This window comes from Mobula hypostoma, chromosome 2, assembly GCF_963921235.1.
Source record: "Mobula hypostoma chromosome 2, sMobHyp1.1, whole genome shotgun sequence".
NCBI lineage: Eukaryota > Metazoa > Chordata > Chondrichthyes > Myliobatiformes > Myliobatidae > Mobula > Mobula hypostoma.
In genome coordinates, this window is record NC_086098.1 from 176,975,432 (window position 1) to 176,992,539 (window position 17,108).

The 17,108-nt window shown below is 38.3% G+C and overlaps 1 protein-coding gene across 1 annotated transcript in view; it reads left to right on the forward strand.

Moving 5' to 3' along the window:
• dhx35 (DEAH-box helicase 35) overlaps positions 1–17,108 on the forward strand; it is a 114,559-nt gene that overhangs the window by 37,151 nt on the left and 60,300 nt on the right. Inside the window, exons 7-10 of the mRNA XM_063041149.1 lie at positions 248–317; positions 8,434–8,493; positions 10,567–10,679; positions 12,185–12,281. Of these exons, the coding sequence (XP_062897219.1) occupies positions 248–317; positions 8,434–8,493; positions 10,567–10,679; positions 12,185–12,281 (340 nt within the window). The remainder of the gene's footprint in view (positions 1–247; positions 318–8,433; positions 8,494–10,566; positions 10,680–12,184; positions 12,282–17,108) is intronic.

The following is a 17,108-nucleotide window of genomic DNA, read 5'->3' on the forward strand; positions in this document are numbered from 1 at the left end:
CATTCAGTATGTTAAGAAGCAGACTTTAATTTTGACATTGTTTAATTTTAATTTGCAACATCTGTTGCAACACTGGATCACGGATCACTTTATCACAATATATACTTGAAGCTGTGATAGTCACCCTGGACCCTGTGATAAAGGGAATTTGCTAGCTTTACAACCAATAGTTGTTGTGATAAAGGAACTTTGGTAGGTATATGACCACTGCCATCTAATGGGTTCTATTATTTTGCTGCTGTTTCAGTGTTCTCCTCCTGGACGAGGCCCATGAAAGAACTCTGTACACAGATGTTGCTCTTGGCTTATTAAGAAAGGTTGGTATTCCATGCACAAACACGCAGTGGCCGCTTTATTCTTTCTTTCTTTCTTTTTAAATCTTTTTATTGAGTAAGTATACAAAAAAGGTAAGCCATATAAACATTAATACAATGTTAAAGTATAATAAAATTCCAAAAGATAACAATACCAAAAAGAAAATACTACAAACAATGTAATTTAAGCATAAGAAACCAAGATAACATAATAGTATACTAGATTTTATATATATCAATGGAAAAAAAAAGAAAAAAAAACCCCCAAAAAAAAACCCACCGTGCAACTAACTAAAAGCAAAGCAAAGCAATGGGCTAACTTGAAACCAAACAGAGTTAAACTTAAAATCACGTCCTCAATCCCGACCTCCATTAAAACAGTGAAGAAAAAACAAGAAGGGTAAATATTACATTAAATGAAAATATCGAATAAAAGGTCCCCAAATCTGTTCAAATTTAAATGAAGAATCATAAAGGTTACTTCTAATTTTCTCCAGATTCAAACATAAAATCGTCTGAGAAAACCAAAAAAAGGTAGTTGGAGCATTAAGCTCTTTCCAATGTTGTAAAATACATCTTTTCGCCATTAAAGTAAGAAATGCAATCATTCTACGGGCTGAAGGGGAAAGATTACTAGAAATTTTAGGTAGTCCAAAGATAGCAGTAATAGGGTGAGGAGAGATATCTATATTTAATACCTTAGAAATAATATTGAAAATATCTCTCCAAAAAGTTTCCAAAGTAGGGCAAGACCAAAACATATGAGTTAAAGAGGCTATCTGCCCCGAACATCTATCACAGAAAGGATTAATATGCGAGTAAAAACGCGCTAACTTATCTTTGGACATATGTGCTCTATGAACCACTTTAAATTGAATTAGGGAATGTTTAGCACAAATAGAGGAAGTATTAACTAATTGTAAAATCTGCCCCCAATCATCCACAGAAATGGTAAGCCCCAATTCCTGTTCCCAATCTACCCTAATCTTATCAAATGGAGCTTTCCTAAGTTTCATAATAATATTATAAATCATAGCCGATGCACCTTTCTGACATGGATTAAGGTTAATTATCGAATCTAAAATATATATAGGAGGAAGCATTGGAAAGGAAGTAAGTATAGTACTTAGGAAATTTCTAACTTGTAAATATCTAAAAAAATGTATTCTTGATAAGTTATATTTATTAGATAATTGTTCAAAAGACATAAGGGAACCATCTAAAAATAAATCCAAAAACCGTAAAATACCCTTAGTCTTCCAAGTTTGAAAAGCGCGATCCGTAAAAGAGGGAGGAAAAAATATGTTACCTAAAATAGGAATCGCTAACCCGAATTGATTAAGATCAAAAAATTTTCTGAATTGAAACCAAATGCGCAAAGCATATTTAACTATCGGGTTAGAGACCTGCTTAAGACGTTTCGAATCAAAAGGAAGAGAGGAACCTAAAATAGAACCAAGTGTATAACCCTGAACAGATTGTAATTCCAATGCTACCCATTTAGGAATAAATAGTATGTCCCGGTCAAGTAACCAAAATTTCATATGTCGAATATTAATAGCCCAATAATAAAATCTAAAGTTAGGTAATGCTAAACCTCCATCTCTCTTAGCTTTCTGTAAATGTATTTTACCCAGTCTCGGATTCTTGTTCTGCCAAATAAATGAAGAAATTTTAGAGTCAACTTTATCAAAAAAAGATTTAGGAACGAAAATTGGTAATGCCTGAAACACATATAAAAATTTTGGCAAAAAAAACATCTTAACTGCATTAATACGACCAATCAAAGTTAAATATAAGGGAAACCATTTAGATGAAAGTTGAGTAATATGGTCTATTAATGGTAAAAAGTTAGTCTTAAATAAATCTTTATGTTTACAAGTAATTTTAATCCCAAGATATGAAAAGTAATTATTAATCAATTTAAATGGAAATTTATAATATAAGGGAAGATGTTTATTAATCGGAAAAAGTTCACTCTTACTAAGATTTAATTTATAACCTGAGAAAAGACCAAATTGTGCTAATAACTCTAAAACAGCAGGAATGGATCTCTCAGGATTAGAAATATATAAAAGTAAATCATCAGCATAGAGTGATAATTTATGGGACTTTAATCCCCGAGTTATCCCAGTAATATTTAAAGATTCTCGAATAGCAATTGCAAGAGGTTCTAATGCAATATCAAATAATAGGGGACTAAGAGGACAGCCTTGTCGAGTACCACGAAAGAGAGGAAAAAAAGGTGAGTTTAAGGAGTTAGTACGAACCGAGGCTACAGGGGAGTAATATAACAGTTTAATCCAGGATATAAATTTCAAGCTAAAATTAAACATTTCAAGCACCTTAAATAAATAAGGCCATTCTACTCTATCAAAAGCTTTCTCGGCATCTAAAGAAATAACACACTCAGGAACATTTTGTGAGGGAGTATAAACGATATTTAACAATGTACGAATATTATAAAAAGAGTAACGACCTTTAATAAAACCCGTTTGGTCTTCCGAAATAATAGAAGGAAGTACTTTTTCTAGTCTATTTGCTAATAACTTAGAAAAAACTTTAGAATCAACATTTAATAAAGATATTGGTCTATAAGATGCACATTGAGCAGGGTCTTTATCCTTCTTTAGTATTAAAGAAATTGATGCTCTATTAAAAGATTCCGGAAGTTTACCAAGTTTCAAAGAAGCCTCAAAAACCTTATAGAGCCAAGGAATCAATAAAGAAGCAAAACATTTATAAAATTCAACGGTAAACCCATCAGGGCCAGGAGCTTTCCCCAGATTCATAGAAAAAATAACATTCTTAATCTCATCCATTGTAATGGAAGTATCTAATAAAGAAGACATATCCTGTGAAATCAGAGGGAAGTCTAACTTATCTAAAAAATCATTCATATATTTAGAATCTCGAGGAGACTCTGATTGGTATAAAGAAGAATAAAAATCACAAAAGGTTTGATTAATCCCCACATGATCCAATATCAATCGATCATTTTGGTTATAAATCTGATTGATTTGAGATTTAACATAATTAGATTTCAATTGATTAGCCAGCAGCTTGCCAATTTTATCACTGTGAACATAAAAATCACTTCTTGTTTTCTTTAATTGGTTTACAATCGAGGACGAGAGTAGTAAACTGTGTTCCATTTGAAGTTCAGTTCTTTGTTTGTATAGCTCCTCAGAAGGAGCCATAACATATTTCTTATCAATTTCTTTAATCTTGTCCACAATTACCATCTCCTCCTGCTTCTGTTTCTTCCTCAAAGCAACGGAATACGAAATAATCTGACCCCGAATATAGGCTTTAAAAGTGTCCCAAAGAGTGTTAACCGAAATATCTTCTGTATGGTTAATTGTAAAAAAAAGCTCAATCTGTTCATTCATAAAATTAACAAAGTCCGAGTCCTGAAGCAACAGCGAATTAAAACGCCATTGTCTATTGTTTGGTATATTGGCCATAATTTTAATAGAAAGCTTAAGTGGAGCATGATCCGAAATGGTTATAGAATCATAATCACATTTAATCACTGAAGGAATGAGACGAGAATCAATGAAAAAATAATCAATTCTTGAATAGGAATGATGAACATGTGAAAAGAAGGAAAAATCTTTTTCCTGAGGATGCAGAAAACGCCAAATGTCCGTCGACCCAGAATCAGAAAGGAAAAAATTAATCAAATTTGCAGATTTATTAGGTAAAGTCCGTAAAGGAGCCGAACGGTCCAAAGCTGGAGATAAACAGGTATTAAGATCTCCGCCCCAAATCAATGAAAACTCGTTCAAATTCGGAAACTGATCAAACAATGATTTATAAAATTCCGGACAATCCATATTAGGAGCATAAACATTAACCAAAACTACTTTTTTATTAAATAATAAACCACTAACCAATAAAAATCTACCATTCGGATCAGAGATAATATCCTGTTGTATAAAAGTAACTGAGGAGTCTATAAAAATAGAGACGCCTCGAATCTTAGCATTGGAGTTCGAATGAAATTGTTGTCCCTTCCAAAATTTGAAAAAACGTAGTCTGTCCCCCCTCCGTACATGGGTCTCTTGTAAAAATAAAATTTGTGCTTTAAGTCTCCGGAACACTTTAAAAACTTTTTTCCTTTTAATAGGATGATTAAGACCATTAGTATTCCAGGAGACAAAATTAATAATAGACTCCATAAATCCTAAAGTCAACCCATAACAAGGAGGATTGACAATAGGCGCGACCCACAGACCCGGAGAGGAAACAGAACATACAAAAGATACCGGGGAAAAGGACGTAACCAATACTTCAATAATGTATATAGCCCAAAGAGAAACAAACTAAAACGTGAAGCCCCTCCCACCGCCCCCCACCCCAAGACCCCAAGGCGAAATCTAAAGCAGACCCGCCAGAAAGAAGCAAGCGCTAAAACTACCCCCATGACTTCCGGTATACGCTCCTTAAAAAAAAGGTATAAATATGAAAAGGATCAGCTAATTGTAAAACAGTAAAAAAAATAAGTAAAAAAAAAGTTAGCTCAATTAAAATACACACAGAACAGAACAAAAGCCGGAAAGTATATATTAAAAAAAAAACCACAATAAACCTCAAACTCATGAATAGACACAGCAACAAAAAAAATAGGATTATTAACATAAAATGATTATAAAAAGCAAAACAGAATAAAATTTAAAAAAAACTACAAAATTTAAGGCCGCACAGGAAATACGTAAGATGACAAAAGGGAAGTAACCACCCAGAATCCCCTGGGAAAAGAAAGAAATGACGCAGTTAAAAAGAAAGTTTAGCAGCCATATTAAGAAATCGAAAGTAAACTTTTCTGCCCAAATAGGGCACAGAAAAGTTAAAACCAACCAATTCACAGCCTCCGATCAACGGAGAAAATTAAAAAAAGGCAATTAAGATGTTGAAGATGAAAGTTGATCCAGATAACTCTGGGCATCCGATGGAGAATCAAAAAAACGAAGAGCTCCATCTAACATGCGAATCCTTAGACGTGCAGGGTACAGCAGCGCTGGTCTTAAATCCATCTTATAGAATTCCGACATCACGGATCTGTAACGGACCCGTTGGTCCCAGATTGGTTTACTGAAATCTTCCACGAATCGGAACCTAAGATCCGAAAAATCAATGAAACCTTTAGATCGAGCGAATCGAAACAGTCTCTCCTTGTCTTGAAAGTAATGAAAACGTAAGATAACATGCCTAGGTCTATCTGACCTAGACGAGTATGATGGGATTCTGTGAACACGATCCAGTAGCGGTGGTTGGTCAGGAAATACAGTAGGGAATGCATCTTTTAAAAGTTGGGAGAAATATTTCATAGGGTTGTTAGCTTCCACGGCTTCCCTGACGCCAATCATTCGTAAATTCTGCCGTCGCATTCTAGATTCCAAGTCAGAGTTTTTAAAAGTCAAAAAGTCAAGTTTCTTCTTCATTACATTAATTGTTTCTTCGACTTTCCCCATCTTAAGCTCACTTTGTTGCGCGGATTTTTGAAGACCAGATATAGCCGACTGATGTTCCGCAATACATGTTTGCATCTTATCAATTAAATCGGCAATTTTCTGGAACTTAGTTGAGATTTCCATATGAATCAGGTCTTTAACAGAGCCCATAATTTCTGTACGAATCATCTCCCTAACAGAGGTTGAAATTTCCCTCTGAATTAACTCCGATATAGCTTCCAAAGTCACCGGTGATTCAGTCGGAGGGAGATCCGTAGCTTTCGGTTTAACCGGAGGTTTACCATCCTTGCCGTCTTTCCCGTTCTTAGACATAGCCGATCTCAGTATCATCCAATTGTCAGAGAATTCAGTTTAATTCAAAGTATTGTAAAAATTGATGCCTTAATAGTTAATTAAAGTATAGCTGACCATAGAGAGAAAAAACTCAGAGGTAATGGAGCGAGTCAAGAACGCGACTTCACTCCATGAGCGCTACCGGAAGTCCCCGTGGCCGCTTTATTAGGTACATCTGTACACCTACTGATTAATGAAAATATCCTATCAACCAATCATTTGGCAGCAACTCAATGCATAAAAGCATGCTGACCTGGTCAAGAGGTACAATTGCTGTTCAGATCAAACATCAGAATGAGGAAAAAATGTGATCCAAGTGACCTTGACCGTGGAATGATTGTTGGTGCCAGACAGGGTGGTTTGAGTATCTCAGAAACTGCTGATCTCCTGGGATTTTCATGCACAACAGTCTCGATAATTTACAGAGAATGGTGTAGAAAACAAAAAAGCAGCCAGTAAGAGGCAGTTCTGTGGGCGAAAGCATCTTGTTAATGAGAGAGGTCAGAGAGCAACGGTCAGACTGCTTTAAGTGACAGGAAGGCAACAGTTACTCAAATAACCAGGTGTTACAACAGTGGTGTGCAGAAGAGCATCTCTGAATGCACAACATGTCGAACTTTGAAGTGGACGGGCTACAACAGCAGAAGACCCCACCGGGTTCCACTCCTGCACCTAATACGGTGGCCACTGAGTGTGCGATACTAGGTTGTAGAAGAAAATCCTAGGAATACTCTATAATTCCATTAGCATTTGAAAGAGAAACAACAGATGTCTATTTTTACTGTTTGCTCAATATTTACAATTTTTCTTTATACCTCTGGTGTTTCCTGATGCTTCCCTTCCACAATCCATGCTTTTTCTGACACTTTTGTGCGGTATCATTTTGTGGCTGAATTTTTTGCATAATATTCAGCTCTTAGCACCTCCTGTGCAATGATTTAAAAATAGTCTATTGACAATGGTTATCCTGATTCCAGTCCTCTTTCCCAGAACGCTTTGTCCTCTATCAGCTTATCTTGGCCAGGGAGGCTACATCATGTTCCCTTGACCCCCTAAGATCTTGGCAGGATGGCTGTGGAGAGTATGTTCCCTCCTGTGGGAGAACCTAGAAGTAGTGGTTCACTGTTTAAAAATAAGATCTATTGAGACCTATTATAAAAATCTATTGAGATAAAGCTAAGGTGACACTTAGGAGTTATAGAGAGATACAGCCCTTCAACCAGAGAGTCTGTGCTGACCATGAACCCCCCCATCTGCACTGATCCCATTTTCTTCCTCCCATGTTCCCCTCAACTCCTCCTGGATTCCACCATTCTTCCACCAGCAGAGTCTTTGAATAGTTATTAAGAAGAGGTACAAGAATTCTTGATAAGAGAATGAAAGATTGTCAGGGGTAAGTGAAAAAGCAGGGATTCGGGAAAGCAGGGAAGTCAGTTCAGCTATGGTCTTATTAAGTAGGCTGAAGGGACTGTATGTCCTACTTTTGCTCCTATCTTGAGTTTCTCATGTTCATTCCAGATATTTTGCTTCCTTTCCAACCCATGGGTCACCCAGCCTTCCGCAAGTCTTCCCTTTCCTAAGAAACTGTGTTTGGCCACACTCCACATGCTCATACACAGTCATCACCTTCCTCGTCAAAGTAGATTTGGAATTTTATGGGAAGTTATGATGGTGAATCTATAGAATTCATTGCCACAGATGGCTGTGGCGGCCAAGCCACTTGGTATATTGAAAGCAGAGGTTGGTAGGTTCTTAATTAGAAAGGGTGCCAAAAGTTATGGGGGAAAGGCAGGAGAATGATATTGAGAGGGAAATTAAATTAACCATGATGGAATAGCAGAACAGACTCAACAGGCCAAATGGCATAATTCTGCTCCTATGCCTTATGGTTTAAACCTCAACCATTGTCCTTTATTCTTGCAAGCTGCCTTCACATCTGTTTCCTCCCCAAGGCATTTCAATGCCTTGAGACCCAGTACACAAGATTGTTTCAATACAGAAGGGAAATAAAAAGCCGGTGAAAAAATGGAGAACCAAAGCAGAACCAACACACACAAAACGTTGGTGGCAGAATTTTTGTTTCCAGGAGTAATTAGAACAGACTCCTTGAATAACGGTGTGACCAAATCGCGCTTCATAATCAACATTTTAATAACTTTAATCAACATTTTCTACTTTAGAAACACAAAATGCTGGAGAAACTCAGCAGGTCAGGCAGCATCTATGGAATTTGTGTTTTGTGTGTGTGTTGCTCTAGATTTCTAGCATCTGTAATATCTCTTGTCTTCATTATTTTCTACTCGATGCAGATTCAGAAGAAAAGAGGGAATCTGCGACTGATTGTGTCGTCTGCAACGCTGGATGCCGAGGTTTGTCTTGTAGTTAACGTCTTTATGTTTAATATAACCAGAGTGGGTATATTATTCTGCTGATGGGCAACCTGAATTATTGCCAGCAATCATAGCAATGCTTTTTATTATCTGTGTGATCTAGTGCTGCATGGCATCCTCCGACTTAATCTCTGTATCAGCCTTCCACCCTGCAGCATTCAATGGTCTCTGTGCAGCTTACACTCTTCGACAAGGTGCAAAATCAATATAAGTCACTCTCCCAATGATATTGATTGAGGGAACAGGATGCTCAGAAGAACTCCCTATGTATCATAACTCCAGAAAAACAGAAAGCAAAGTGACTATTAATGGTTGGTTTGAAACACTGGTATATCCATGCACTAATAAACAAAATCAGAAGAAGAAATGGTTCTTCTATTTATTCTCAATTTTCTTCATCGATGCCAAAGATTTAAGTTGTTGGATTTGCTGCCAAAATCTCTCTGTCTCAACCTCTCCCTCCTCCTCTGAGATACTCCTTAAAACCTATCTCTGATTAAGCTCAAGGTCACCTGCTTTAATCTCCTTATTTGGCTCAGTATCAAATTAAGATTCAAGATTGTTTAATGTCATTTCCAAGTCAATTCAAGTCATGTTTATTGTCATTTAACATATATATGTATACTGTCAAGCGAGATGTTTCTTCGGACTAGGGTGTAAAGCACAGTAGTACACATGACACACAGTAACCTTGGAAAGTAAGAATGAAATCTACAAATGAATTATGCATAGATAAACAAAGTAAAATGCATAAATTAAATATTGTAGCGTACAGAACAAATTAACCAGTGACACTCAAATGCAATACAGCGGGGCGTTCAGAAGCCTAATGGACTGAGGGAAGAAGCTGTTTCCCATCCTGACCAGTACACAAGTGTAGAGGAGAACAAAATAATTGTTACTCTGGATTCGATGCAGTGCAAAAAACACAATAAGCTGAAGATCTCAATAATAAAAGATCACTATAAATATACAAACGTTTGTAAATACATAAGATAGCTTATATACATTGATTGATAGTATGGCCATAAGGTGACGCTAGGAGGCACAGGAGTGTCTGTACATACGCTTCACATTGCTGTGAAGTGCCCTGGAACAGCTTGTTGAATTAAAGATGCAATGCCCTGATCTAAAAGCAGGGCCACACATTGAGGAAGAGACTGAAGGGTCAGTTTCTTTCTACATGTTCTGAAAGGCAATGAGGTACTTGGTTGTGTTATGTAAAACAGAACTGTGAATAGTTCATTCAGTTGTGGATTACTCACCAGTAGTCTATGCTAATTAAATATAAACAGTACAGTGCAAAAGTTTTAGGCACATGTTAAAAATTCTGTAAAGTGAAGTTTCTACTAAAATAATGAAATAAACAGTTTCTAAATATCAAAAAAAATACTATAAGAAGCAGTAAGCAGTAAAAAAAAAAGTAGATCAAATCAATATTTGGTGAGACACCCTTTGCCTTTAAAACTGTATCAATTTTCTTAGGTACACTGTTGTGCAATTTATAAGAAAATTGCCTGATAGGCTTTTCTAAGCATCTTGGAGAACTTGCCACAGTTCTTCTGCAGACTTTGGCTGTCTTACTTGCTTCTCTCTCTCAGCCTCGATATGTTGAGATCAGGGCTCTGTGGAGGCCACCCCATCTGAAACCACATTAAAAAAAAATCTAGACTTTTGCACAAAATTCTATTTTGTGAGTTTGAACTTTCGTGGGAGTTCTCTGGATCATCCAACCTAATGAACAGAAACTCTGAAGAAGTATCATTTGGGTTTGTGTGATTTAGATGGAAGTTGCAGCAGTCAAGCTATGTCATGTGATTTCCAGTCTACACTGAGTTTGTTGATTTCACCTGGTAGGTCCCTACATTTCCCCCAATAATGTCACATGAGTTTCAGTTGTAAAGATTGCAATATGCTACTGTGGAAAAAAGATTTAATGGTGCAAACTGCTTCATAATATTTAATTTTGACGGATCTCCTCATGCTTTTGGTCATCTCCACTTTTTTTTAAAACCCATGGTGATCTGCTTTTTGTTACTTGTTTACTTTCAGAAATTCCGAAATTTCTTTAATCTGAATGAGACCGCAGACCCCAGTAAGGACACGTGTTCCATCCTCACTGTGGAAGGTCGGATGTTTCCAGTTGATATTTTTTATACCTTAAGGTACATTAAACCTTCAGTAGTGGTAAGCACAAATCTTAGGTTCATGGCAAAACTGTCCTTTTAGAAAATTATGTTAACTTTCGTTACAGTCAATTATTGTCGTTACTGGAGAGGGTCCAGAAGAGGTTCACAAGAATGATCATGGTTTTGAAAGCGTTAATGTGTGAGGTCTGTTTGATAGTTCTGGGTCTGCATTTCGTGAAGATTCGAAAAATGAGAGGGGAACCTCAATGAAACCTGCTGAATATTGAAAGGTCTGGATAGAGTGGATGCAGAGAGGGTTTCCTACCATAAGAAAGTCCAGGACTGGAGGGCACAGGCTCAGAATACAACGATATCCCTTTAGAACAGAGATAATGAAGTACTTCTATCACCAGAGGATGGTGAATCTATGTAATTCATTGCCACGGATGGTATTGGAGGCCAAGTCATTTGGTATATTAAAGTGAGGTTAATAGGTACTTGATTAGTAAGGGCATCAAAGGTTATGGAGATAAGGCAGGAGAATGGTGTTGAAAGGGATAATAAGTCAGCCATGGTAGAATGGCGGAGCGGGAGAGGAATCGATGTGTCGAATGGCCCAATTCTACTCCTATGTCTGATGGTCATATGACTCCAAGGAGAGCAATCCCAGTTTCTGCAACTCATGCCCCTCTTCTCTGGAATAATTCTGATAAACTTCTCCTGCTCACCAATACGTTTCAGGTTAAGATTCAGCCACACTGCTCTGGACTCATAATCACATTCTACAACACATGAGATTCTGCAGACACAGGAATATTCAATAAGTTTCAATAGGCAGAGGAGGGAAGGGAAGCTCACTAAGAATTAGATAAGTAAAATTTGGGTGAGTACATGAATGGGAGGGGTATGGAGGACTATGGTCCAGGTGCTGGTTGACGGGACTAGGCAGAATAATAGTTTGGCACAGACTAGATGGGCTGAAGGGCATGTTTTTGTGCTGTAGTGCTCTATGACTAGATCTTTAAAATCTGACTTCGTCTAGACAGAACAGTTAGAAAAACTGTTCCCATTGACAGAGAGCTCATTTAACATAGAACAAAGCAAGTCAGGAAACTGATTTGAAGGAAATCTTTTTATGTCATCGAGTGATTAGGATCTGGAATGGACATCTTGGACGTGGGTTATCAATAGTGTACATTGTTAATTTTTCCACGCTTACTAAAGTTAATATAAAACTCTTCAAACCTTTAGCTGACTGTTCCAAGCAACACTCACCAAATGGTGGAGGAACTCAGCAGGCCAGGGAGCATCTGTGGAAAAAAGAACAGTCGACGTTTTGGGCTGAGACCCTTTGGCAGGATGCAAAGACCTAGTCCTGCTGAGGGGTGTCGGCCCAAAACGTCGACTGTACCTTTTTCGATAGATGCTGCTTGACCTGCTGAGTTCCTCCAGCATTTTATGTGTGTTGTTTGGAGTTCCAGCTTCTGCAGATTTTCTCTTGTTTGCTGACTGTTCCAATTTTGTTTGTCTTTTCTTCTCAGCCCTGTTCCAGATTATCTGAAAGCCACAGTGGATACCGTTACAAAGATCCACCAGAATGAGGCTGATGGGGATATCTTAGCATTTCTCACAGGCCAGGTACTTTCCCACTGTCTATTTTTATAGCAGACAAAACAAAAAAGATCTGTTGGTGTAGATAATTTGGGGTGGCAGAGTGGAGATACACCTCTACCAAAGGAGGTATAAGGCGCTCCATCCTTCTGCTAGCCTGCAGGTCACCCTTGGGCAAGGTGTAGCACCTGCTTAACCCCACCCCCCACCGATCAGAGTCACGAGAAGCCACGGGAGCAGGTGGTGGGTGGTCATGTGAGCAGCCGGTGCAAATCATAAGTCCTGGTTATGTAACCACTGACCCCAGGTAGACAATCTCTGAAGAGTATTCATAATAGCTGGGGTCACACGTATTGTAAAGACACTGCCCAGAAGAAGGCAAAGCCAAACTACTTCTGTAGAAACATTTGCCAAGAGTATAATCATGGAAATGGAAAGACCGTGATCATCCATGTCATCGACACGGCACAATGATGATGATGGCGTGTGGATAAGGATGAAAATTAATCTCTTTACCCTTGGTTTTGTGATCCCCGAATGAATGGAAGCATGGTAAAGGAAAGTGACTTACATTTCTATGATGCTTTTCGTGACACTTTCAGTGCCACAATATACTTTGCAATCAATAATGAGCTTGTGAAGTACAGTCATTTTTGCAAACTATGGCAGATAACGGATGCATAAAGACTTTCACAAATCATAAAGTGATAAACAGCAGAAAATCTGGTTTAGAACGTCACTAGAGGGATTAATGTTCGTCAGCGTACTGAGGGTAACTCCCCTGTTCTTCAAAACAGTGCTGTGGAATTTTTACATTTGTGTGGTTTAATATCTCATCTGAAAGATGACATCTACAATACTAGCATTCACACAGTACTGTATTAGAATGATAACTTTGACTTTAGAGCAGTGGTTCCCAGCCTGAGGTCCACAGATCCCTTTTTTAATGGTATTGGTCCATGGCATTAAAAAGGTTGGGAATCTGTTTTAGAATAAAACACACAAAATGGCGGAGGATCTCAGCAGGTCAGGTCACATCCACGGAGGGGAAGAAACAGTTGACATTTTGGGCTGAGATCCATTTTGGACTGGAAAGGAAGGGGCAAGTAGATAGGTGAGAACAGGTGAGGGGAAGGTGGATGGGTGGGGGAGGGGAAATTAAGTGAGAAGCTGGGAGGTGATAGGTGGAAAAGGTAAAGGGTTGAAGAAGAAGGAATCTGATAGGAAAGGAAAGTGGACCATGGGAGAAAGAGAAGGAGGAGGGTCACCAGAGGGAAGTGATGGGCGGATGAGAAGAGAAGAGGTAAGACTGGAGCAGAATGGGGAATGGAAAAGCAGAGAAGGGGGAGGAGGTGAGAAATTACCAGAAGTTGGAGAAATCAATGTTCATGCCATCAAGTTGGAGGCTACCCAGACAGACTATATGTTCCTTAACCAACCTGATAGTAGCCTCATGGTAGTATTAGAGGCGGCCATGGACCGACATGTTGGAATAGGAACCAGGAGTGGAATTAAAATAGCTGGATGCAGGAAAACCCTGCCTGTTGCAGTTAACCAACATTTATTTTTGTGCTAAAATCTCTGATGTGGGTCCAGTATCCAGAATGTTCTGTGTATTTTATATTTAAATGCACGCAGCATAAGAAATAAAATGAACAATCTTGAAATTCAGCTACAGATTGCAAGTATGACGTTGTGATCATAAGACCATAGACCATAAGACATAGGAGCAGAATTAGGCCATTCAGCCCATCGAGTCTGATCTGCCATTCCATCATGGCTGATCCCGGATCCTACTCAATTCCATACACCTGCCTTCCCACCATATCCTTTTAATGCCCTGACCGATCAGTAAACTATCAACTTCCGCCTTAAATATACACATGAAGTTGGCCTCCACCGCAGTCTGTGGAAGAGCATTCCACAGATTCACTACTCTCTGGCTAAAGAAATTCCTCCTTACCTCTGTTCTAAAAGGTCGCACTTCAATTTTGGGGCTGTGCCCTCTAGTTCTCGATACCCCCACCATAGGAGACATCCTCTCCACATCACTCTATCTAGTCCTTTCAACATTCAGTCTGTTTCAATGAGATCTCCCCCCACCCCCATATTCTTCTAAATTCCAGTGAGTACAGGTCCAAAACTGCCAAATGCTCCTCATATGTTAACCCCTTCAATCCTGGAATCATCCTCATGAACCTCCTCTGGACTCTCTGCACTGACAATACATTCCTTTCTGAGATATGGGGCCCAAAACTTTTGCCCATACTCCAAGTGTGGCCTGACTAGTGTCTTATAAAGGCTCAGGATTATGTCCTTGCTTTTATATTCTATTCCCTTGAAATAAATGCCAACATTGCTTTTGCCTTCTTCACCACAGACTCAACCTGTAAACTAACCTTCTGGGAGTCTTGCATGAGGACTCCTAAGTCCCTCTGCACCTCTGAGGTTTGAACCTTCTCCCCACTTAGATAATAGTCCACACTATTGTTCCTTTTACCAGAATGTATTATTGTACATGCTTTCTGCATGTGAAGTAGAAATTTATTGAAGATACTCATCTGCATAAATAAGAATTCATCAGTGTTGTGTATTTAATATTTCAATAATATTTGAGTAATCTTGTATATAAATTGTTTGGTTAAGCTTTCTTGTTTGTTTAAATAGTTAATTGTGGGTTTTATATAAAAATACATTAATTGCAAACGTCATCACGCTACCATGTGATACGTGTACACCTCACTTAAAGTAAAGGATGAAGCCACACCTGCGTTCCTGGACCTCTGTGTGTTCCTTGAATTCACTTAATGTTTTGAAGTTGCAAATAATAACATTTTGGCAATGAGATATTTTTACCGAACTGTTAAAGCGGAGTGAGACATTCGAAGTAAAAAGAGACAGTTTAGCACAGCCCAGCACATGGAGAGACAGTCTTCAGCAGGGAAGACATGATTGAGTTTTTTAAAGTCAGAAAATGGAAGAATTCAGGGTTGATAAAAAGTGAATACTGGGTAATACTAATCAAAAAAATCAGAAATGGCTGGCTACATCGGAAAAGTTGACAAGCTTGATTACACGACACAATTCATGTATACTGAGCTATTGGAACAAATGAAATAACCAGTGAGAAGCAAGTCCCAATTTTGCTGAGTTCACTCAGTTTAAAAGCATACAGTTTACTCTGACGTTTGACTGCCCCAAACAAACTATCAAAATAAGCTTTGCTACTATTGTAAAAGTGATGCAGGAGTATTTAGAACCAAAGTCATTGTTGATTTCAGAATTCCTTAGGTTTCATAAAGGAGTCCATTTTAGCCTATGTGGCTGAATTGAAGAGTTTGTATGAGCATTATCAGTTCGGTAATGGACTTAATGATGCACTGAGGGATTGTTTAGTTTGTGGAATCTTAAAAGAAAGCATTCAAAAATGGCTCCTAACTGAAGCACAGCTGACATTCAAATGGGCAGTGGAAATCGCTGTTTCAATGGGAACTACCAACAGAGACACAATTAAGTTGCAGTCAAGAATGAAAGTGAGCATGAACAAAGTTGCATTGTCTAAACAGAAACCGGCCTGGCCAAATAAATTGTGTTACCGTTGTGGCAGGGGATCACATACACCAAACAAATACAGAATTAAAGGTGAAACTTGCAGAAAAGGCAACAAAGTAGGACACATAAGAAGACTATGCTGGCCAGACAAAAATAAGTGGACTGCACAGGGAAGAAAAAATGCTAAAAAGTCAAGATGTAGTTTTAAAAAGAGCACTGATCTGCGCACTGTTGATGAAAAATATGATAAGGATGAAAATGACATAGGACTGTGTAGCTTTGAGATTTATAGTGTGAAAATTAACAATAGACAAGCAATATGGTTAATGCCAGAAGTGAACAGCAAATTAATTAAAATAGAATTGAATATTGGTTCAGCTGTTTCAAACATCCTGCAAAATGAGTTTGAATGGCATTTCAAAGGTATCAAACTGAAGCCTGCAGATATCCAATTAATGAGTTACAGTATACTGGTGAAAAGATAACTCAGAATCAGAATCAGGCTTAACATCTCCGTCATATGTCGTGAAATTTGTTCACTTTGCAGCAGCAGTATGATGCAATACATAACAATAGAGAGAAAAAACTGTGAATTATAGTAACTATATATATATAAATGGTTAAGTTACATAAATAGAGCAAAATGGGAATAAAAAAGTAGTGTGATAGTGTTCATGGGTTCAACGTACAGTCAGAAATTGGATGGCAGAGGGGAAGAAGCTGTTTCTGAATCACCGAGTTTGTGTCTTCAGACTTCTGTACCTCCTACCTACCTGATAGCAACAATAAGAGGACATGTTCTGGGTGGTGGAGGTCCTTAATGATGGACACCACCTTTCTGAGGCACTGCTCCTTGAAGATGTTCTGGATACTATGGAGGCTAGTACCCATGATGGACTGACTAATTTTACAACTCTCTGCAGCATACTTACACTCTGTGCAGTAGCTATGCCCCTCTTCATTCTAACTGGTGATGCACCCAGTTAGAATGCTCTCTACGGTACATCTGTAGTAATTTTGCAAGTGTTTTTGGTGACATATCAAATCTCCCCTAACTCCTAATGAAATATAGCTATTGTTTTGCAATAGCTGTATCAATATGTTGCATCCAGGTTAGGTCCTCAGAGAGGCTGACACCCAGGAACTCGGAAATCTCCAATTCTGATCCCTCTATGAGGATCGGAGTGTGTTCCCTTGTCTTATCTTTTCTGAAGTCCATGATCATCTCTTTGATTACTGAGTGCACGGTTGTTGCTGTGACACCATTCAGCCAGCTGGTATATCTTGCTCCTATATGCCCTC